Genomic DNA, 24983 nt, shown 5'->3' with positions numbered 1-24983 from the left:
TTTAACTAAGAGGCTTTTGTGACCTAAGATGTAAATTCTGAACGACAAGTCATTCTCTACTTCAATATATTCGTTATCTTCAAAAAGAAAACACTCCCATAAAAATGATGGCGTGAGTTTCGTTTTACTTCTTAGTAAAGATGTTCAAGATGGCCTCTTAAAGTCATACTTTATTGTTGCGAACCTTACTTTATATTCTTTATTATATATATACTTCAAGTTTAATTTTTGACAAAACGTTTTTTTTTTTCCTTTCGCTTAAGATCCGGCCCACGTACTGTAATTCTACAAAAACTAACTAACGAATTTCCAACTCCTCTTTTGCGAGGAGAAAAACCGAAACAGGAGAGGAACAAACTGACCTTACGAGAGTTAATTGAAAACTAAAAGGATCAAGAAGAAAAACAGAACAAAGCTAAGACGTCGAAGTGACTAGTGCGTAGTAGGTCTATCGATTCATCGCCTTTTAGTGAGTAGTATAAAAGATGGCTGACGAAGAGTCTTGTGATCTTTTGAAAGAATGGAGTCTACGCGCGGAGGAGATTTTCCCAAGTACTATTGCAATGTTTGTAGCATTTACGATCATGATCGGGCCTACAATAGTTTTAAACTTTTTGATTATTTTCACGATATACCGTAAACCCTCGCTTCAAAAGCCATCTTTTATTTTTCTTTGTAATCTTGCGATGGCAGATTTAGCAGTGGGAATACTGGCCGTGCCTATAACAACTGCATGGAAGATTGCCGAATTGTACGACGAACAGAAGCTTATCATGTGTAAGCTAGGACAAGGAGTATTTCTCGTCACAAGCGTGTTTACAAGTCTTTCGTTATATACGATAACAGCAGCCACAGTGGATCGATTCCTGGCCTTACATTTGCACCTGACTTATATCGCCATAGTAACGACCAAACGAGTTGTGATTACGTGTGTAGGACTATGGTTGGCAACGATAGTCTCGACATTCGTAGGTTTGATAGGAATATCAATATTTAGGGTGGTCATCATGATAACGAGTATTTCATGCCTGGTGATACTGGTTTACTGTTACTTAAAGATATATCTTATCGTTCGACGTCATCACCAGCAGATCCAAAGTCAAATGGCACAATCCCAAAGTGCTTCTCTTCCGAACATCAAACCATTCAAGAAAACCGTTTTCAACCTTATGTACGTGCTTGGAACAAATATCCTCTCTTATTCACCCTTTATTTGTACGACAGTCGTTCGTGGAATTGTCGGAGATTCAATGGCGATTTTCTTCTTCTGGAACTTATCCATAACACTTATATTTCTGAATTCCGTCATAAATCCATTATTGTATTGTTGGAGACTTGGAGAAATACGTGAGTCTCTCAAGGAAACATTTCACAATGTCTTGATATCTCCAAGATGCATCACTCAAACCATATAAATATATTTTACTATTCACCTTTTCACTTCATTTAGAATCAATGCTGAAAATTTTGAATTACGTGTCACAGGCACTTTAATGCTTTAGCCTTCTACTTAGACGTTCTTAATGCCTGTCATGCGACGTTTCTCAAAGCACTTAAACAAATGAGCATTTATTGAAAATATTACACTAGAGGCACCAAATTAAATTTGTCAAATAAGATAACAAAAACAACGCAAAAAATAAAATAAGAAGGTTGCCATGGCGATGATACAGCTATATTTATATAGACGAAAGCGACTGGTTAATGGTGTCTGAAACCCTCAAATTGATATTAATGACACATCCTAGAGCACGTTCAATGTTATCAGTATGAAGACTAAGTGAAACATGCAGACACTGAATCAATAATATGACAAGAAGAAACATTTCTACTGGGTTGCCTGTGGCAAACCACGGGGGAATTCCGTTCTATAAAAAAAACGTTTAATTTTGTTCATCCAATAATAACAGCAAAAGTTTTGAACGGATTGTCGTCGATGTGGTGAGACTACACCACTTTGAATACTCGGGTCGTGCTGGAGGATGTGATTGGCCGTGTAGTTACCAGTCAACTCAGGGCGCAAACAAAACACAAAATGTTTTAAAAGGGGTGGACTGTCCATAAAATTGTCATTAGAGAGGGTGGCCCATGGTTTTTTTGAGACATGTATATACTTATTTCAATAAATTAGTCAACAAAAACCTAGAAAGCTGTGATGGCTGAGATTTTTTGACTTTGGGGATGCTCAGAGCTAGAAGTGAACTTGTAACTGGTAAAACATCTCAAGTCCATCAACAGTTATCAAGCGGTTGAAACATGTAAAATGTATCTACCCATAATCCTTGTTGGTCTCAGCTGTGTAGCTTTCCAGGTGTGACTAAATTTCTTGTAAGTGTATGTACACTCGGATAATCATTAACCATGGTCATGGCGCAATGTATTTAAGATTTTCTCTCAGTGAAAAATGCCCAGGATTTGAGGTATGACATCGGTTCATTTACTTCCTATTTGGTTAAGTTCTGTTTTCAGACTTTCTTATTTAGGGGGCATTAATAGTACCTATTGGTTATGCTTCCCAAGAGTTTCCAGGGATTTTCCAGGTCGGTACGAAGACACTGTAGGATACCACTTCAACAACGGCAAGATCTTTGACGAAGACGATCCAGTTTGTGGCAGACATGGCGATGGTAAGATTGATACTGGTCACAAAGATCTTGGCCATACACTTGTTGGGTGGTGTAACGGTAGTACACACGCATGTCACCTTTTGGGCAAGCTTGGGCAACACATAACGAGAGTTGAGTGCGTGTCTGAGAGGCGCGATGTTGATGATGGTGATGGTGATGACGATGATGAGATGATGATGATGATGATGGCGATAATGACAATAATAATAATGTAGATAGATTAAATATAGTTTTTGTCGTTATTCCAGATGCTATGGCTTACAGAGGTGACAAGATAGGGTGTAAAGTACTTTACGCGCGGCAGAAACATGAATCATTGCCAGTTATATTTACCCTCAATAGACGAGTCGTTGGAAAGGCTTTCCTAAAGAACAAAAAGGATATTCCGTTAGGTCCATTTTACCCCTATATTGGAATCGGATGGAAGGAAATCAGCGTGCAGTTTAGGGTAAGAAAACTCTCAGGTTAAAAGTTTACCATAGGCTACATACAGCATTTGCACAATTGTTGGATCAAGTGAGCCTAGTACTTACCCTTAAGGACGTTCATATGCATTGCTTTCGCGCATCCTTTCTACGCATGGATTCCCAGGACGCCCCACATGCATTGGGATCCAAGATGCCTGAGAGATTATAGCTACTTGGGTCGTGTGTTCGTACTTATAAAAGTGCATGCGATATATAAGGCAACACTTTTTTCCACACAACCAAATTAATGGCCTTGACCTCAAGTGCTTGGCATTTTTTACTTCAGTCTAGGTATTTTTTTGTTTTGTTTCTGCTTAGCTGTGTTCCGAAAAGAAGACCAACAACTTCCCAATGTACCTCATGGGATAACAGAACAGCTTCACTATCTCATCGCAAAACAAGAAGCCGTGGATCAAAAGCTGGAATTCTTAATACGGAATCTGGAGCAGAAAACTTTAGTATAGGTGTGTGCTAAATTGCTATAAAAAGATATAACTAGCTAAAAACTAGTGTGAGCTGCGTCGGTGTTTACCTTGCTCTCATTGGTTTCTTTTGTCATATTCTATCATATATACACTCCTTTCTACCACTTCTTTCTCTTTTACTCCGACGAAGGACTAGCGTCCGAAACGTCAGTAAGTTTTTTCATCTTTTCACCGTGTATAATTTACCTTTTCATCATTACTGCTAAGTTGCTAGTTAACTTTATGGGAAGCATGATTGGCGTAGCGCCGGGAGCGCTCGCCTCTTATCAATGCCGGACCTGGGTTCGATTCGGTCCTCACAGGGTACGATGAAATTCTAACGTCTCCCGTCTTTACTATTTAAACACATGTTAAAGTACATTGCAAAAGAAGAAATCTGGCGTTTTTCATTTCTTGTTAGCATTTTTGGTTCGAGAGATATTCGAGTTTTACGCTAATCAGGAGGTTGATGACGTCACATATTCTCAACTCACAGTTTCCTTCAACATTGATTTCAGTATATCTCTGAGTATTTGATCAACATCATCCAAACTTTGCAGTATATTTGTATTCAAAATATGAAACATGATAATGCACAAACTGTGGTTGCTATGGCAACATGCTGGTTTCCAGGCCCCTAACTATTTTAGCCATTCAGCGATTGCTACTTTATTTTTTAACTTGAGCAGAAACTTTTTTGACTAAATTTGTGTCTACGACCATAACAGGTATTTAATCTCTCGATGCGGTAGAAATGTCAAAAACCTGAATTTAAGGTAGAGGTGGCCTGGAACCGAGGCTGTTGCTATATCAATCTCTATAGCTACTTTTGAAGAACAGCTAGAGTACTATAATACTAGCAAATTTGGTTGATTTTAGTTAAAATTGGGCTGAGATATAGCTCATAGCAAGAAAAATGGCCGCCATTTTTTAAACTCCAATATCTTTTGCAGGAAAAAATGACATTTCTAAAAGGAAATTTACATTTTACTTTCCTATCAGAGGTCTTTCAATCCAGGCCAAAAAGTGCTAGTCCGAAATTTGATAGGAAGTATCTGTCATGGCGACCGGTCACGTTTTGGGAGTGCTCCCACTCTTAGGATATTTTTATGTTTTATCGAGTTTACTGGTACTTGAAAACCAACGTACTGTCTATGTAAATACGGGAGAATGTTTTCTTGGACAGACCAGAAGCAGTGTATGGATCTCAGGAAGTATTTCAAGCAAATTTTTCACAACGAAGGGCCGAACAAGATATGCGAAGTCGAGGGCATCTTACTACAGTAACTGCTCGGCAACTTTTAACTACGAGTACCTTCGACTCTGTGGCGATGTAAGCACAAACCCAGGGCCTCAGTCAACTAGAAGGATTTGTACGGAATGTGAACGGGTAGTAGCTCGAAATCATCGGGCAACTCGGTGCGATGGTTGCTCCTTGTGGACTCACATTAAATGTGGAGGAGTCCTTCCAAAGGAATATCGGTCTATGAAATCTACCGAGGACTTTTCGCGCACCTGTAAATCCTGCCTTGAGTTATTACACCAACTTCCTTTCGCCGACGCAAGCCTAAATTCTAGCAACAGTTCGATTCTGGGCTCTGAATCCGGGGCAGAAGACGCAAACTCAGTCTGGGACGAATTTGACGAAATAGCAAAAAAATACCGAAAGAATCTCAAGATCGGACACGTAAATGCAAACAGCATTGGCGGTTTCAAGTTCCATGAAGTAAAGACCTGGCTGCTCTCTGGCAAGCTTGATGTCCTTGTGATTTCTGAGACCAAGATTGATGAGAGTTTTCCTGATAGTCAGTTTCAAATCGACGGTTATCGTTTGTGTCGAAACGATAGAAAGGCCGGCGGAGGAGGACTCATGATTTACGTGAGAAGTGATATCTACTTTGTGAGGGTCCAGCAACTCAGTGGTCTATCTCCGGAACGTTGGTCTCGGTTTAGAACCGAATCAATTGTACTCAAGATTAAACTGGGCAAAACTTGGCTTGTTGTCGTTGGCATTTATAGACCTCCTTCGTTTCCCAAAACACAATGGACGGAGGAGCTTACACTTCTCTTTGAAGCTGTTTCTGCACTAAGCGATACTGTATTTTACGCCGGGGATTTCAATGCGGACCTCTTAGATCCCGACAAACCCCCTCGAGAAGGACGTTGTCTTCTGGATCTAATGGATATTTTTGATCTTGACTGTCTAATCACAAAGGCAACTCGTAAGACACACACATCCGAAACGCTGCTAGATTTGATCTTGACAAATTCCAAGAAAAAGGCTCTGACATCAGATGTAGTTGATACGCAAATAAGCGATCATTCTTTAGTATACACCATTTTACGGGCAACGGCTCCAAGATCGCGCTCTCGAAAAATATGTTTTCGAAGTCTCAAGAACTTTAATCAAGAAAAATTTATGCAAGATTTGCAAACGGTACCATTTTCTATAGTAGATGTTTTTGACGATGCGGATGATAAACTTTACGCCTTTGAACAACTTTACACTGGTATTTTAGATGAGCACGCACCTCTTAAACAAACAGTTATCAGGGGAAACCAGGTTCCTTACATGACAGAGCAGTGGCGCAAGGCTATAAGGTATAGAAACAAGCTCTGGAAAAAGTTCAGCAAGGACCGCACAGACGCGAATTACGATCAATACAAAATTCAGCGAAATAAATGCACATCGTTAAGACGGAAGGCTATTAAAGAACATTTTGCGAAAAAATCTACGGAACCGGAAAACCCAAGGGAGTTCTGGAATACGTATCGGCCTTTCCTATGCACTAAAGCGAAGCAAGCAAATGACATAATCCTAGAGGAGAACAACAAAGTCATAAGTGAAAAGCGTGAAATTGCTGAACTTTTAAATGAACATTTTATTAAGATCACAGAGAGCGTGGGGGCGGTGACCGAAGAGGAGTACGGAAAGAATTTCGTCAACCATCCAAGCATTATAGCGATCCAACAACATAATAGCAACACGAGTTTTGAATTCCAGCGCACAAATCAAGTGCAAGTCGAGAAGCTGCTATTAGAGATCAATTGTCGTAAATCGTGTGGCTATGACATGATGACACCTAGACTTGTAAAGGATTCGGAGGCTGTGATAGCTAAACCTATTGCAAGCATTTTGAATTCGTCGATTGACCAAGGTGTTTATCCGAGTGGTTGGAAGAAAGGACAGGTGACACCATTGTATAAAAAGGACGACGAGTTTATGAAGGTCAACTACAGACCCGTCACAGTCCTTGTCGTGCTCAATAATGTGTATGAAAGGCTGTTGGCGGTACAGATGCAGGACTTTTATCGCGCGATCTTGTCTGACCTAATAAGCTCTTATAGAAAGCTATATAGCTGCGAAACAGCTTTGTTACGCTTGACAGAAGATTGGAGGGCAATGCGCGATAAGGGGGAGCTAGTTGCGGTGATGTCGATGGACCTATCTAAAGCGTTTGACGTTATCCAGCATGATTTATTGTTGACTAAACTAAAAGCGTATGGTGTTGGTGAGAGAAGTTGTGCGCTTCTGAAAGATTATCTCACTGGGAGACAGCAGAGGGTGAAGATAGGAGACACTTTCTCTAGCTGGGAGGGCGTTAGCCGTGGAGTTCCTCAGGGTAGCGTCTTAGGACCAATGCTATTCAACATATTCATAAACGATTTGTTTTTCCACGTCACAGAAGCCAAGTTAAATGCTTATGCGGACGATCATCAAGTATACTGTTCAGGCACTGATCCAGCAGAACTTGAACACTGTTTATGTAGTGAAGTAGCTAAAGCAAACACATGGTATAAGGTGAACGCAATGAAAGTTAACGAAACCAAGCACCAAGCGCTGATTTTGGGAAAAACTGACCACAAATTCTCATTCCCTGTGAAAGATTCTCTGGACATTTTTGGAATGAATATAGACAATAAGCTCTCCTTTGACAATCACATCTCCGCCATTTGCAAAAAGATCAACAATCAGTTTAATGTTATGTTAAGATTTAGAAAACTTATCTCAAGGGACACTCTAATAAAGCTGTATAAGGCTTTCATTTTGCCGCATTTTCATTACTGCTCGTCGGTGTGGCATTTTTGCGGTGCGCGCAATGCCAGCAAAATGGAAGCTTTAAACAAGCGAATATTAAGGTTCCTTTTACAAGATTATGATTCTTCATATGATTTATTACTTGAGAAGGTCAACCTAAAATCTCTACAAGTTAGACGCCTTCAGAATTTCTTAATCATATTGTACAAAAGTCTATTTTTTTCTCACTACCCAGGATATCTAAACAGTATGTTTACTTTCCGGTCTACTTCCTATAATTTACGCGGTAACTACATTCTGTCTCTCCCTAAACCTAAAACAACTACATATGGCCTTCACTCTTTTTCTTATTTAGCTGCTACTTTATGGAATGCACTGCCGGATACTTTTAGAACCTCAAACTTTTTGGACTTCCGTCGTAATATACTAAAGTATGACTCTTTCGAGTAACTACTCATCAACATTGAAATTGAACTGATTCTGCAAAATAGTGTATATAGTGTACATATGTAAATATTAATTACCATTATATAATAGTTTTATAATCATTATTCAATAGCCCTCTTCTTTTTTTTTTTTTTTTTTTTTTTTTTTTTCCTTTCCCTTTTTTTTCCTCGAAGATATTAGCTTTGTAAGCTACTTTGAAATTCGAGGTTAAATAAAGTTTATGTATGTATGTATGTATGATCATAGTGGCACTTCGAATGGTCTTGCTCAGAAGTCTATAAAGGCGCGATTACACGGAGCCATTTTCTCTGCAACTTGTCTCGCAACAGCGTTGCGATTGAGACACAAGTTACAAGAGTGTCTACACGGTGCAACGGACACGCCATCGTTGCCAAAAGTAGGAACGATTCTACTTTTCGCAGCGATTGTTTCAACTTGTCTCGCAAAATTGTTTCAAATTGCGCTGTAGCTCAACAAACTTGTGTCGACGACAGCGAAAATTGCTCCGTGTAATTACTCCTTAATTTTAGTTATGAGCTTCCGATATGCTCTAATGCCTTGTCGTTGCACAGAGGCACGTACATTCTCTGAATAATAAATTATGCTCGTATATGCAAATATTTAAGCCATATACGTGTACGTTTATCGCTTAAACAATAGTATGTAAATGCTATTGCCTTTGGTCAAGTACGTCAAGTACCAAAAGAGCGTCACGGTGAGACTGAACCATTTCATTTAAAATCCTAGGCCAAAACAGAACTGTTTACTTTCGAGGAACCAAAATACAAGGTAGGTTAGTAGCAGTAATCACTCATTCTATCGATACAATCTAAAACTCTAACTATTTTAAAAAATCCTTCTTGCTTGACTGACTTTCTTGATTCGATTGAGACTGTTTTTGAGATAAGATGCTTTTAAGAATTTTATAAGTTTTTTTAAAAGGATTTCCCGACGGAAGCTACTACGAGTTTTCTTGGACAATTATCATCGTTAAGGTCTTGGGGAAAACTTTCCCAGTGTAAAAACAGCATGTTTTGTAGAAAACTTTGCATTAATTTTTGTATAGTTTGAATAGAGCGTGACCTTAATATTTTTCGGGAAAATATATCATCTTAAACGAGCATAGGAAAACCTGTCATTGTTTATTTCGCCTTGCGTTTTTATTAAGTGCTCATGAAAATCAAAAATAGCCGAACTGTTTAGACTTTTAGCGTTCTCATAGTATAAAGGTTTCTCTGTTTACAACGTCTTCAAAAACAAAGCCTTAGCTTGTACTTGTACTTGTAATGAATTTTTCATACATATAAGTACGGTGCACTTTGTAAATAAATAGTGCATAAACCTGATTTCTAACTTGTTCAATCGCTTTTCTTCATATTTTTCCTGACATTTGCTATCTAATTATCTACTTTTAACATCGAAACTCCCTTGTTCAAATTCTATGAATGGGGTGGCTAGGCTCATTAATATAACCACATCACAGCTTTTGAGTTTGATCGTTGATCGTTGATGGATTGTCTTTGTATAATAGTTATCCCAAACGGCCATTGTGTTTCTATCCGATAGACTCGAAGACTAATTCACTTCATGACTTCAGTGTCTTTCTTTGACTTTAGTTGTGTAGTTTACAGAATGAAGTGGCCTGCTGTATCGGGTTTACGAACGCGAGGCCGCAGAGCCGATACAGCACGGACACAAATTCTGTAAATGGCTTCTAAAACTAACCCCGCAGGGACCTTTTTCAACAAAGGAATTATTGAAAAGACTTTGTTATTAGGAGCTGTAATTAACTCTTTTGGTTTGAAAAAGGCGATACTTTCAAACAAAGATAACCAGAAAAATGTGCATGAGCTTACCGGCTCAATTCATCTACCCGGCGTTGCAATATACTAATGTATTGTGGCGTGTGATTTGACAAGTAAAAGTGGACTGTAGAGCATGCACGAGAATTCTTAAATGGCTTCTACACCCTAACCACAGGAGTATTATCTAATGGGATCTCTAATATTTAACAATTATTCGACGAAGGCGAAGTGACTATCGGGGAATATTTATCGAGACGCGAGTCTTCGAGCGCATATTCTCCGATAGTCACTGAGGCTGAGGCAAATAATTGTTTTAGTATAAATACACAGGTGATTCTTTCAAAAAAAGAAAAAAAAAGATAAAAGATAAAAGACACATTTCAGATTAGGAAAAATTTTAATTGAAGTGACAAACGCGACTTTCAATTACAACCCAGGCGAACTCCGACTTTGCGAATCAAAACAGTTTGTTTGAGCTTATTTGATTGTTTTTTAAAAGTCCTTTTTTACCATTTGAACAAAGTTAGTACAAATTTATTAGCCTCTTTAGTGCTTTTGGGGACAGCATTTTCTTTCATTATTTCTTATTTATTATGCCGCCATTTTGGATTATCGCTGGAGGTGATCAGATCGTGTGAGGTGTGAGTTTCTCGACCAATCAGCGCGCGAGATTTTCAATAATCACCTGTGTATTTTTACTTAATCGGGTTAATATCATACCGTTAGAGTCCTCTATTAACTATGGCTTAACAGATGGCTACTGCTGTGGACCCCCGGTACTTTTTGCTGACAAAAAGTCAGGTTTTTTGAAGCGCGTTGGCCTCTATTATATCGGGTTAACTGAATCATCACCGTTAGAGTCCTCGATTAGCATTTTCTTTTCTTTTTTTTTTTTTTTTTGAAATCTTCAAAGGAGCTTTCCTTTCTTGACCTCTATTAACTATGGTTTAATGGATGGCTACTGCTGTGGCCCCCAGCTGCCCCCGGAACCATGACCAATGAAACGCCACAGAAATTAGTGTTAAATAAATATTGGTCGCCGGTTCGTTAGAATGATTTTAATATCGACTGCATTAACTTTGTAAACTGGAGTTACCGATAGCCCCCAATGAATTATCAACGTAGTCGCTTCGTTTGCAGGAATACGATTTAGCTTATTCTTAGTTATTTTATGAAACACGAATTAACTTATTTGTTTTGAAATTCCTTAGAACATGGAGTCTTTAGAGGCAGGTACTGTAACTGCCTGTGCATTGGCACTGGTGATCCTCTTACTATTTATTTTCATGACTTGGTTAAAATGGCGCAAAAACATCCCAAGGACAATGGCCAATGGAACCGACGGTGTTAATGAGGACTTAACAAGGCAAGACATTCCTGGTCCAGCAACCCGTGGCCCTGGTAACCAGAACTTGGCTGCCAACCTTAAATCGATTGAAGATATGACCGGGTCGCGTTCTCTTTTGAACGATAAAACAGAAAAGCAGTTCTACCCCGGAGACGATGAAACGAAAAGCAATCGCGAAAACGATGTTGAACATAATTCATCTACCAGCAAAAATACCCGACAAACGACTTACTTGTAGAAGATGAACTCCTGATTCGAATGAACAATTTTATCTCAATTTCATATCATTTTTTAGTAAATGCAGCAAATATTTTATAGATATTTTTCTAATGGTTGAAAGAACTTTGATTTGATTTTAATTCACCTAAACGATTTTTTTACAGACGTTTGGAATAGTTATTATCACACCCGCTCATCATTAGCTAATATTCTTATATTTAAGAAAATATCCACCTATTTCAAAATACATCGTCGGTCTGAGATATGGAATCTGAGACCGAGTGGAATTGTGGGGACTAGGTGTTTTCTCGTTAAAAAATCAAAATACATTTATCCAGACAACTCGTTCGCGCCGATCATCGCTCAGTCAAAGAAGGTATATTTTTATATAACTGGTTAGATTAACAAAACGATCGATTACCAGCTAACAATAAGCAGTCTGGTAATTAAGAAGACCAACAATTAACAAACAACAAACCAAAATAAACCGAGCAATCAATAAAAACTCCCATTAAAAACAATTTTAAACAACAATTAGTGTCAATTGAGTAGAGACAACAGATTTTAGGATTTTATACTCGATACGATTATTGTAAATAGCCATCTTAATCTTGTATAAATTAGATAGTGATAGTATTTAGTCACAGTAGCTATATATGAAATAAACTGTTTGAATTACATTTCTAGCAGATAAAAAAAGATTTATGACAACCACTGCGCGTTCAATCCGCCACTATCTTGTTAGGCTTGGTACCACTAGCGATATACTGTTATCTTAAGGATCATAATCATGATCATAACTTGCCTTAAAGACCGAAACAATCATAATCATAAGATAATGCCCTTCTATTTTCTATGTTTATGATTATGTCGGGGTTTTAGGCAAGTTATTTTTCTGTTTCAGTGCAATCCCACTACGAAGTAAGCGACATAACACTATCCGCGATTATGATTATGATTTATATATGGCGCTAGTGGGTAACAAGCCTTATCGCGTTTGAATCCTATACGAGGCATTCTCCGGCTTTTATTCTCCAATTATGCAAACTGATGGAGAGGGGGGTCAGATTGCTTGTATATAAGCTGTAAAAGCAAATCTATCGGTATATACACTCAATGGAAGAATCGTTGTCGGGTTCAGAAACATAGAACATAAAAGCTGAGACCGAAATGGCACATGGGAAATGACAAATTTTATTATAATTTATTCATTTGCTCCATCCATGCAGTCGGTTTAGAATGCTAAACGCGTACTCCGGTCACAGCATGCATCTAATTAACGTTCTTCCCATGTGCCATATCGGTCTTAGCTTCTATGTTCTATGTCTCTGAACCTGACAACGATTCTTTAATTGAGTGTACTCCATCCCTCCCACCGTACCAACACCAACTCTCATTTCTCGTTTCTCGTTGCTGACCAACGTGGGTTCTGGGTACTAGATTGGTCTAGGTGGGCTTCCTGTGGATAATCAAAAATGGCGGACGTCGCAGTTGTTGGAGCAGGAATCATAGGAGTAACAACAGCGTTATCGATCCTTGAAGCAGATCCTTCCATCAAACTGACGGTAATAACGGAAAAGTTTAGTCCAAACACGACTTCTGATGGCGCTGCAGGGATCATCATGCCTTTTGTGATGGGATACACGCCAATGAGTTTGCAAAGGTAAAGTTGCATAATTTATGGAGGACATCATATCTCTTTGATCACCTTGAATACAAAAGTATCTAACTTGGGCTCCCTGTGATATTTGTTTTACAAATTAAAAATGGGATACGGATTATTTTCAAAATGGAATATTCAGACCCTCTAACATTGCCTCTTCAATTTAAAGCCTCTTTGGATGAGCTTTTGATATCGTAAATCATCAAGACGAAGGCTGTGTTATCTGCTGAAGCCATAGGTTGTTTTAAAAATATTATGTACATTTTGTAAACTAAGAATAAAGATTTAATTTCGCTTTCAAAAAAGCAGCAAACCTTTTTCCATTTCTGATGTGAGTTTAAGTGAACTTGACATGATAAATGTATTATCTGCAGGAATATGCTCAGATGCTATATTTACCTTGTCAAGTTCACACGATATAAGAGATTAGCTTAGGGCTATCGGACAATGAAAAGCAACATAGTGGGTAAAATTTATGATGATATGAATTATTACAAGGGGCTATCCACCCCACTCTTGCCTAAATCTCTTGGTATCCTCAGTCACCCCCCTTTTTCCTTGCATCCCTGGTAAAACCTTTGTTATAGTCACCCCTATTCTAAAATCCTGGATCTGCCACTGAATATGTATTGTTAGGTTATTACATTGTATGTTATTATTGAACTGTAGGAAATGGTTTGGAGCCACTATGAAGAAATATGAAACACTTCTTCATTCAGACATGGCTGAAGAACTTGGGATCTTTCTGTTGTCAGGATTCGAGGTTCATGGAGATTCTATTGCTGAGGTGTGTAGTGCACTAAGAAAATGGTTGAACAGGATCAACTGTTTCGTACAATATATTGTACAGAGACAGCAAAGCACTTGTTAAATTGGGGGAGCTAATCTTTGTTTTTCTACATAATGGGAATCAAACTAAGACAAAACATGTCATTCTCATTTAAAAGTGAGATTTTTAAAACCTACTCTTGTTCTGCTGTCACTGTTGTAATTATGTACAAATTTGTGTACAATGCTTTTGAGCGTGGGATACTCCATGGTGTGCTACCAGAAAGCATGGTCAGTATAACTATTTTCTCCCACACCATTGAAGATAATTAAAAGCACAATGCATGATGGGAAGGAAGAGCAAAATAGTGACAAACTTAAATGGCTTTCCTTCATTTGTAATGGGCTGTATTTTTAATAGTATTTTAATATTTATTGATTTTTAATTCATTGAAAGGAACCAGGTTGGAAAGATCTCGTGTATTCATTCAGGAAGATGACCGAAAAAGAATTGTCAGATTTCCCTGTGCAGCCTGCAAAGTAAATGACCAATTAACTTCTTTATTCCTTTTTTCCATTCCTTTGCTTTTATCTGTTTTATTTCATTGATTTCATTTCCAAAAACCTACTGACAACCTACTGTCAATACCATTATACCTACTTATACCCTACCAACAATCAACTCATGGAAATAACCAGAAATAATTTATTGTAGGAGTGGATTTAACTTTTCAACAATTATTGCACAGGGATCATATGTTATCCCCTGGCTAATGGAGAAGTAAGTAGAAAATCAGTTTGAGAGGTAACAAGGTGTATTTACAATTCATAATTATCTAGTTCCTTAAGATCATGTTGAGGGATGTGGGATCACATACTACGAATCAGGGATCACAGAAGAGGGATCGGGATTGTATAAATAAATTCAGGGATCAAGGGAATAGTGCTGTTATGGGATCTGGGAGCAAACACATGTACATGAGTTTTGGGGGTCAGGGTTCAAAGTTTTTTGTACAATTTGGAATGAATCACAAAAAAAATCCCTCATCACGACCCTGAGTTACTTATTTTATTAAATCTTGAATCATTTCACGTAAACATTAATTTTATCAAACCCTGCAACCTATTGGCTGATCAAAGTAAAGGTATGGCTAACTCACAGATGGAAGCCTGAAAAAAAACCTGGGCTGATCTACATTAGGGCACAGATAACTCACAGATCGAACCCTGAAACAACCTCTGGGATAATCTGAGTCGGGGTACAGCTATAACTGTAAAATACATGATTGCATTAAATTTGATGTTTCTTGTCATCAGAGTGAAAGACCTTGGTGGATCATTTGTACAAAAGAAAGTTTCTTCATTGACTGAGGTAATTTATTTTTAATATTTTAATATTTTGGTTATATGTTTGCTTAAATGTTAGAATGAACCTCATTAGCATGAGAGTCTCAATCTGCTTGTAGAATACTGGACATGGCCGATAAGAGTGAGCCGCCGCCCATGTTGAACATGAAAAATAAATATAATTTGAATAACAAAAATGTGAAAAAGAGAAAAAAATAGCATAAGTTGAAGAAGTCAAAGTTGAAGTGCAAGTGGAAAGTTTGAGTAAATTATTGTTATTTTTCGGTCAAAGTGGACCTAGTTTGTGCAAGACGAAAGTTCAAAATAGAAGCAAGAAATTCAAGTTTGGAATATACACTGCTCTATCATAATAATAATAATATTTTATTAGGAGCATTCTACAAAGTCTCAATGCTCTTACAAGAATGAGTAAACTGAAATGAGGAAATAGAAACATAATTAAAATGTTTTGAGAATACCAACTGGCAAATAGGCAAGCCAGTTGGCTATTTACAAGCATGGCCAAGAAACTGCATTTGAGCTAATCAAAAATTTAGGGCTCATACAGTGTCAGCTAGTGGTCACAGCGGGACATGAACCTGCTGCCACCAGATTGCGAGACCAATGCTGTGACCACTCAACCATGCTGCTCCCGCCCAAAAGAGTATTGTCAAGTGGTCAGTGCCATGAGGGATGTACTGGTTCAGACTGCAGATGAGTTTGTCTACATTAATGTATTACAACAATGTTTATGGACATATATATCCACATGCAGCCCATTGGGTGAAAACGCTCTGTTTTCTTTAGCTTTCAGATTATGATGTTGTTGTAAACTGTGCTGGTATTTCTGCTGGAGAGCTTGTTGGTGATACTTCGGTCTATCCTGTCAGAGGACAAGTATTGAGAGTAAGCCCAATGACAATTTTAATTGATGGTTTTCAACCATTCCCAAGAGAATGAAATAACAAAAGACAAGGTGGCCATGTTGGAGGATATAACAAAAGAATTTCCAATGAATTCTTTTGTTAAGTTCCTCCAACATGGCTGCAGTGAAAACCATCAATTTACAGTGTGACTACATTAACCAAGACTACTCAAACAAAATTTTAAATCAATTCCCATTTGATTCTGAATACGGGAAGGTTCTTAACAATAAAAAACGTGCCTTCTCTAACAAGATGATAACAAATCCTGAAGTTTGCACTGTTTCTTGTCACTGCTTGTCATAATTATACCTTGCCTTGAGACTCCTAAACCTTTAATCCCTTTGCCTCTTGCATCTTTAACAATAAAAGACGTGCCTTCTCTAACAAGATGATAGCAAATCCTGAAGTTTGCACTGTTTCTTGTTCACTGCTTGTCATAAATATACCTTGCCTTGAGACTCCTAAACCTTTAATCCCTTTGCCTCTTGCATCTTATTTTGCCTTTTGATTTCTGTGTCTTCATAAAAATTTTCGTTAAAAAAGCCACGGATCAACTTTCTATGGAAATTTCCCTCGAAAAAGACCTCTTTAGTTTTGGCGTAATGTTTTCCCTTTTTGGGCTATGTGTCATTTCCTTGAGAATATGATTCTTTGTTTGAGTTATATCCATATTCATGTGTCTTCTCTTGTGCAACCGTTAAACAAAGAAATGATACTCTAGGAATTGACACGTGGTCTGAAATGGGAAAACATTACGCCAAAGGTAAAGAGGTCTTTAGTGTGCACTTTTCTTTGTCCTAGGTTAAAGCTCCCTCAGTAATGCATTTCTTTTTCTATGACACAACGGAAGGGGCAAAACGGGGTCAATGTAGCTATATCGTTCCACAGTAAGTATAGTGTTGAATAAGCAAGTAGGAGTGTTTTATCAGGTATAAAAGCACGGGGTGGAGCCGAGGGTGCCCTAACGTCCTTACTCTGCAAAGGCAAGAGGTGGGGGGGGGGGGGGGGGGGGAGTATTCAAGAGGTGAGTAGAAATTGGTAACGAAAGTAATGCAATTAGAAATGCATGCATAACCAGATTGTCGTGAACCCAACCCTCCCCCCCCCCCCCCCCTTCTCTGATTGTGAAATTAGTATAATAATTAGTATACACGCGGTTAAGTTTTGGGAACACGAGTTTTGCCGAGGCTGTGATTAAGCTACCGGACTGAACTGTTATAATGGAGAAACGTCGCCAAAGGGGAGATGGGTGGGGTCAAAAATCCGTCTAGCACTGACTGGTACAGCGAACCTGAACAAATGAAGCCGAAACCTTGGATTTTCTCGCATAAATAGGCAACTGCTTCTCACCTAGGAATCACACCCAGAAAGTCATGAAAGAGCAGTTTTCGCTTGACCGTGAAAAGCTCACGGCACGAACACGTTCTTGCCACGGCTAGGGATACGCCAGACCAATCACATTGCTCGATAATTCACTCTCCATCCAATCAAATACCCAGAACACGGCATAAACACGGCGCGGACACGGTCACGCCAAAGTCACGGCTCTTTCAGACCAAACACATTGCGCGAGAAAAAAATCAGCCAATTAAAATTCTAGAAAACATCACGGCACGGCACTGAGCTTTTCACAGTCATACGAAAACTGCACTAACGTTGCGCACGTACTCGTTTCATGGCTGTTTTAGGGGGGAACATTAGCTACGAGGACCATTGACTAATGTAAAACCACCTTTATTATGAACTTAAACCATTTTATTTTCAGCGATAATATTTTATTTCAGAATCAAAAGACATGTTTACACTTGATTGGTTTGCTATTTATTCCTATTTTTATTCTAATTCTTATTATTGTTCTTATTCTTATTGAATGTTCTTCTTGCCGAAATGTCTTTTTTTGTGTCTGCTAGGCTTAACTCAGTAGTGATTGGAGGAACCAAACACTATAACAGTTACAATGAAAAACCAACTCTTGAAGATACTGTTACCATTCTGTCTGAAGCCAGTAAAATCATTCCAAGCTTAAAGGTGAGGCGGATCAGTTCACCTTAAAAGGCTAAAAAAAACTCGCAACGCAGAATGGTGAAGAAGATTCGTGTAGCATCTTCATCGACGAATTTTCGATAACCTCTCACCCATAATACAGTTCAGTACTACTCATAGGAGCGACGCGATGTCAACTAACAACGGCGCGCGGACTGGGGAAGGTGATGTCACTTTTTGTTGTCCTCAAAATCGTCCCATGAAGAACCCATGAATAGCACCAGTTGATTTCGAACTAACATTGCAGGAAGAGTTGACTCGTGCAACATGTATTTTAATACCTTACGAATCATTCCGTGTAACATCACCTTAAATGCTGCTTTTTTGTTGACAACTAAATACTGATTTAGGATCGTTGTTATATGACATAACGCTAAATAAGAACGTTTTATTTTTCAGAAAGCACCTATTGTTGATAACTGGGCTGGTCTTCGACCAGGTAGATCTGTTGTCAGACTCGAGAAAGAATCAATGAAATTGACTGATGATCGAGGAGCAGAAAAAATTCTCAATGTAAGGACCTTGATTCATTTATAAGATACTTTAGGTGATAGGACCTTCATTGACATTAGAGACCTTTAGCATCAAGTTTTCCGCTAGCCACAAACCGTTAGGGATCAGGCCCAGAAACAGGCCCGTAAACACAGAGAAACACTCAGCATCAATGAAATTCAATATGGCTACTAAGTTCCAACTTCGTTATGACGCCTTGCTAAATGTCGAAAGTTTGACGGAAAACACCTGACGTCGAACTACAGTTTGAGGTTTGCGGTACCTAGCAAGAACGTCGTGCTAAAGGTCTCCAATAAGCCTGAAGCGAGATGACGTTTTACCCCCTTCTCTAGACCATAATCCTTTTCACACTGCTTTTGTTCTTTAATTATGACTATTGTTCCTGTATTCTCTAAGGAATCAAAAATTTTAATATGAAAGAATTTTTTAAACTATTATGGTCTAGAGACGGGGGTAAAACGTCATCTCGCTTCAGGCTCATATAGTAAATTCCCCGGTATGTGCAACACGAGGTCGTTACACATAAAACGGTTAAAGTGTAATGCGTGACAATTATTCCAGTACAACAGCCCTTTGGGATTGAAGTTATTTTTCAGATTGTACTTATGGGATTCCTGTGGATTTGACGGGAACTTTCCCGCCAAAACGTGAACGCTGAAACTCGCGTTGTAACTGGACAACATTCGAGAATAACAATGCGCGAGATTTGCTACTCACTTGGGGTAAAATCGGTTGCATTTTGATCCAAGCCAATCCTACAATTATTTATGACATCTAAATTGTCTGCTAGATATGTATGATTTATTGCTTGGTCCTGATTGACTAAAGTTGGATTGCTTTGTTTTCTCTCTCTTCATCATGATCATTGGGCAAACTTTGTAAAAGTGGTTCCAGTAAAGACCCTGACAAACGGCCCCAACATTTGCCTGAACATTTAGCCAACATTTCTTGGGATCAATGTTGAGACCCTTTGCCATGGTTGGGTCAAATGTTGAATCTGGGTCAAAATGATGACTGAGTCAAAATGTTGGGTAAATGAAAATTGCTAAATATTGGGTCATATGTTGGCTAAAAGTCCAGTTGGTCAAATTTTTCGTTCGAATGTTGTCTTACTATGGGTCAAAATGTAAATGGCAAAATGTTGGGCCAAAATATTGGATCAAATGTTCGCTAGATATTGGATCAAATGTTCGCTAGATATTGGGTCAAATGTGAGGTCAAATTGTGTCCGCCACATTACTAGTAACAAAAGTAGTTAAGAAAATGAAACAAAACTGTTTTATTGCAGGTTGTCCATAACTACGGTCACGGTGGTTCTGGTCTATCCGTTTGTTTCGGTTGTGCTGACGACTGCCGTGATCTTGTCATGGAAATACTCGCTGGCAAAATCAAAGCAAAACTCTGAACGCCGAGTTAACAAATAGACATCAGCCTTATTTATGTCTGTCCTCTTATTAACGATAAACTAGACACATATCTGCGTGAACTCGGGCTTCATAGCAGAAAATCTAAAGAATTCTTTGTGAACATTGTCATCTTTTTAGATGGTGCAATGTCTGTTAGACTTTCGAAAAGATATTTGTTCTTGTAAATCACGCGAGCTAAAAATGTTGAGGGAAGGCAATCAGGATTTTTTACCAGACAATACTTCAAGCAGCACACATGTACCTTGGGCATGACTTCTCCCATACACATCTCTTGCATGAGAATCAAGCATTTTGAACCCACATTACCATTACCATTACGATAGATAGCAACTGCAGTACTCCCTATTGTTATCACAAGATTGGTGTAGTTTTCAGCTATAAGTGATTCAAAGGCTCTTTGCAAAGAAGTACAGTACTAATATCCTTCTATGGCAGCCTCTTGATGTATAGTGCCAGTGTAGCTTTCACTGTATTGAAGTTCATAGTCAGTGTCAAACACATTTAGCATTGGTGGTAGTTCTGACTGCATTAAAAAGGACTGTCTGGCTAATTGAGATAAACTTGAATACAACTGATTTCCAATATCCATAATTAACATGAGGTCATTGGTAGAATTAACTCCTTGCTTGTTATTGTAAATCAAAGAGCACAAACTCATTGCAACACACTGTTGTCTACCCTGGGGCCCAGAGGTTATTGCATTCTCGCTCCGGCATTTACTGTGTTGACGAATAGCCTCGTTCAGTGTTCCGGGAAAAGCGAATAGAACCTCTGGAGCCCAGGGTAACTGTTGTCCAGAATTTTGTCCAAATACCAGTTCATTACCTTGGCTATATGGTACTGTTATTGTTTTGCTAGGGTCAATGTACATTGGAGCAGGACCAGGGTTCTTCTCTATGTCTGTACTCAGTTTAAATTTACAATAATTTGGCATATGGTTCTTGTAGTCTTGTAGAGACACATCAAACTATTACAAGTAAACAATGATAAATACCGACTAGCTCTATGATATTTCGACTTCATTATCCCTTTATAAACCCCGTTAGAGCAATTAAACAAAAGCTTCTTTTCATGTTGTGTGACTTTATTCAAGCTTATTCTCTTAGTATTCAGCTTACATTCATTTTGTAAGTTTTCTAGCCTTCACATAACAATAATGAAGCTTGGAGGACTTCGGTATACTCGGGACGAATACGTTTGAAGATAAGCTCTTTCAGCTTTCTGCTTTTGTTTCTCAGACTTTTCAGAGTTCGTACTGGTATTCTGCTGGGTTCACGATCATGTCTACGTAGGTTTACATGAGATAACTGATTTGGTATAGCATGATTTTATAGTAAGCGACGAAACCTTGGGCTCTATCTCAGTATATCCCTGTCCTGAATCTAACTATGTACGTCTGTATAAATACACCTATATACATGTTCCATATACGTATTCATCCCTCTTAATATATACCTGTCATTGATATGTACGTATGTATACAGTTATTTCAATAAAGTTAGTCACCCGAAAAGCTATAAAACTGAGGCCGACAAGGATTATGGGTAGATTCATTTTACACGTTCAACCGCTTGATAACTGTTCATGGACGAATCTTTTACCGGTTACAGTCTCACCTCTTCTGAGCATCATCGAGCTGAAGTTTGTATTAAAAAAGCTTTGTATATATATGCTTATTTGATATGAAAAGTTTCCCATGATGCTCAGTGATCTCAGCTTTCTAGGTTTTTGGTGACTAACTTTATTGAAATAAGTGTAGATACACATAAACACCATATATTATACACATATATACCATATACCCATATACACAGACACTTTTGTATATGTACTCATAGACACTCGTACATATACACTATAGTCAACAGTGAGTCCCGGACTGACCTTCCATATACACATATACACCATATACACATAGACACTTTTGTATATGTACTCATAGACACTTGTATATATACACTATAGTCTGCAGTGAGTCTCAGGCTGACCTTCCATATACACATATACACCATCTACATATAGACACTTTTATTGTATATGTACACATAGACACCTGTATAAATTATACACTATAGTCTACAGTGAGTCTCAGGCTGACCTACGATATACACATACACCATATACACATAGACACTTGTACGTATAGGTATCATTTTTGCCTGGGATAGGGTTGAGATTTGGTCGTTTAGTCTGGGATAGGGTTCAAGATTTGGTCGTTTTTATCTGGCGAATAGGCTACGCTTTCTGACGACACAAAAACAATAAGCACGTTAGTAAATATTGATTGCAATCTATTGACTAACCGGGTTTAGTCTGGGATAGGGTGTACAATTCTTAGTCTTAGTCTGGAGTAGGGTATGTAAAATCAAAATTTTAGATCTGGGATAGGGTCATGGTTTTGAGGTCCTGGCGGTACACCCCTAACCAAGTTGGGGTGGTTGGCAAGCCTTGAAACCCTAGCCAACTGGAAAATTCCTTCCATTGTCGTTAGACTTAGGACCGACGGACATTGAAACAAGATTGCATTTGGCATAGGAATACAATATTTTACTATTGATTTCTACAGTTTTGTGCCTTAAAATTAATAGAAGACAAAGATAAGAAAGAGCGGCCCACTATCCAGTGATGCCATGGCCATAGTATTTTCTAATAACCTAGAGTGGTTTGATCTATTTTAGCTGCTGGATAGCAATTATGGCCGGTATTTAGAAACTTTCTAGTGATTTCGAGCTCGCCTGGCTACAAAAGGCGCTATGCTTGATGGCACGCAATTAATTGGGAGGTCGGAAATTATATATATAGTGAATACACAAAAGAACATCTAGAACACTGATTTTGCAATTTGCTTATCTCGGCTTGAAGTTGAAATATTGATTACCAGAAATTGCGCACTGATACGACATTGCAGGGAATCCAGGCTACGGTAACTCGTTATATACAGCAGATGTTGAGATCAAACAATTAGTATGCGATGGAAATCAGTTATTTTGCTATTCGCCCTTTCTCTTTGAAAAGGCGAAGACATTGTCATACGGCATAGCACTCTGGCAGCTGGTAGACCAACCACCCGGGGGGGGGGGGGGGTACTACCACCCCAACTTGGGTAGGGGTGTGCCGCCAGGACCTCAAAACCCTGACCCTATCCCAGACCTAAAACTTTGATTTTACATACCCTACCCCAGACTGAAACTAAGAATTGTACACCCTATCCCAGACTATAAGACGGAAAAGACGGTTTTTCAATAGATTGCAATCAATATTTACTAACGTTTTTATTGTTTTTGTGCCGGCAGAAAGCGTAGCCTATTCGCCAGACAAAAATGATCAAATCGTTAACCCTATCCCAGACTAAAATGATACCCTATCCCAGACAAAATGTCAAAAAATGATACCCTACCCCAGACCCAAAAGCCGAAAAACCATACCCTATAGGGCTGCACATACCCGTATAGCAAATATAGGGGAGTACCCCCCCCCCCCCCCCCTCATACTCCAGCTTGTAGATGTCGTGTTGCTTCAACCAATCATCGGTGTAGCTGCCAAACCTAATTAATACTGATCAGCGAAAAGGGATAACTTGAAGTTATATGAGTGGAAAAGGCTTGCCACTTAAAACATTCGCTCCCACTTGACTGTTAATATTCACTTCCAACTTATAAGAAACATATCTGTTCTAGCATCAGAAAATGGCGGTGGAAGAAGAAAAGAGTTCGTATTTATTACGACCCAAGATGATTGCTCTTATTTCTATTGGTGCCACTTTTGTCATCATCGCAGCTGTTGGCAATTCTCTCGTCGTCATCGCGGTAAGAAAAAAACGATCTTTACGAACAACTACGAACATTCTTCTTGCCAATGTTGCGGTAGCTGACTTGATAACTTCTGTTTTTATTCCTTTGCTGAGTCTACAGCGTATTATATCATTGCCAAAGGGTATCTGGGCCGATCTGTTGTGTAAGTTTGTCATGGACTACCATGTCCCTGTGACCTCAAGTTCAGCATCTATTTTCACACTCGCTGTAGTAGCTATAGAAAGATACCATGCGATCGTGAAGCCAATGAGGTCAGGAGTAAGGCTTCGTGAAGAGACAGTAAAATACGCCATCATCGCTGTCTGGGTGTTTGCTCTTTTAATAACTTCTCCACTCTATATATTTGGTTATTACAACGTGATTTGCAAGCATGGGTACCCTGGGAATGTAGACTTTTACGGAAGCTCTGTCATCCCTTTTGCAGTACTGGTAATACTTTTACCTCTTGCAGTTACTTTCTTCTGTTATTTCCAAGTAGTGAGAGAACTTTATTTCAAGAAGACGGTAGCACCACAAAATAACGCCCTCGCTGAGGCAGACAGGCAGTCCAAACGAAAACTCATAAAAGTCGCTCTTACAGTCACTGCAGCAAACACAGTGTTTCTTCTTCCTTTGGGCATTCTTGGAATTTTTAAGTCTCTTGAGAAAGTATCTCATGAGGTTTTTACCGCGAGTGTGGCCGTTTTTTTCTTAGAGAATGCTATCAACCCATTTTTGTATTCTTTTCAAAGCACGAATTTCCGCCAAGCTTTTAAAGAAATATTAAAGTGGAAAACTTAAAACACGAGACAATTTACGACTGTACATATGCTGAGATTGTGATGCATTTTTTCCCTTCTTTTCTTATCGCAGTTGAAAGTTTTTTTCACTTGCAATTTACTTCGAAATTTTTCTTCTAAAAGCTTAAAGTTTAAATCGCTATTTAATATAATTGATAAGTCATTTGTCAAGAATCGTTTTCATCAGCGCGAAATCTTTAGGATTTTTTTGTACGATATTAACTCAAACCGGCGGCATCACCACAATTTGTGACTTTAGTACATAGTAGAAGAATAAACCACTTCTTGA

At 38.6% G+C, this 24983-nt stretch overlaps 4 protein-coding genes across 4 annotated transcripts; all 4 read left to right on the top strand.

Annotated features, from left to right (window-relative positions):
* Nucleotides 1-269: 269 nt before the first annotated feature.
* Nucleotides 270-1591, top strand: LOC116291465 (melanocyte-stimulating hormone receptor-like). The gene has a single exon (XM_031698639.2). It carries the CDS (start codon nt 486-488, stop codon nt 1413-1415), a length of 930 nt encoding a protein of 309 aa, XP_031554499.2. The 5' UTR covers nt 270-485; the 3' UTR covers nt 1416-1591.
* A 7136-nt stretch (nt 1592-8727) lies between these two features.
* Nucleotides 8728-12096, top strand: LOC148909701 (uncharacterized). The gene is made up of 2 exons (XM_089033103.1): nt 8728-8833; nt 11061-12096. The coding sequence occupies exon 2, from the start codon at nt 11064-11066 to the stop codon at nt 11433-11435; it is 372 nt and encodes a 123-aa protein (XP_088889229.1). The 5' UTR covers nt 8728-8833; nt 11061-11063; the 3' UTR covers nt 11436-12096.
* A 773-nt stretch (nt 12097-12869) lies between these two features.
* LOC116291477 (D-aspartate oxidase-like) lies at nt 12870-21175 on the top strand. The gene is made up of 10 exons (XM_089033312.1): nt 12870-13079; nt 13749-13866; nt 14305-14387; nt 14563-14628; nt 15165-15219; nt 16002-16100; nt 16922-17007; nt 18031-18148; nt 18563-18676; nt 19965-21175. Exons 1-10 carry the CDS (start codon nt 12892-12894, stop codon nt 20079-20081), a joined length of 1044 nt encoding a protein of 347 aa, XP_088889438.1. The 5' UTR covers nt 12870-12891; the 3' UTR covers nt 20082-21175.
* Nucleotides 21176-23789: 2614 nt separating this feature from the next.
* On the top strand, nt 23790-24695 carry LOC148909700 (somatostatin receptor type 5-like). Its single transcript, XM_089033476.1, has one exon. The coding sequence runs from the start codon at nt 23790-23792 to the stop codon at nt 24693-24695; it is 906 nt and encodes a 301-aa protein (XP_088889602.1).
* The last annotated feature ends 288 nt before the right edge of the window (nt 24696-24983 follow it).

This window comes from Actinia tenebrosa, unplaced genomic scaffold (assembly GCF_029948245.1).
Source record: "Actinia tenebrosa isolate PJP-AT-01 unplaced genomic scaffold, QUT_ActTen_1.0 PGA_scaffold1__47_contigs__length_23844297, whole genome shotgun sequence".
Taxonomy (NCBI): Eukaryota; Metazoa; Cnidaria; class Anthozoa; order Actiniaria; family Actiniidae; genus Actinia; species Actinia tenebrosa.
This window is presented reverse-complemented; position numbering and strand designations above follow the sequence as displayed.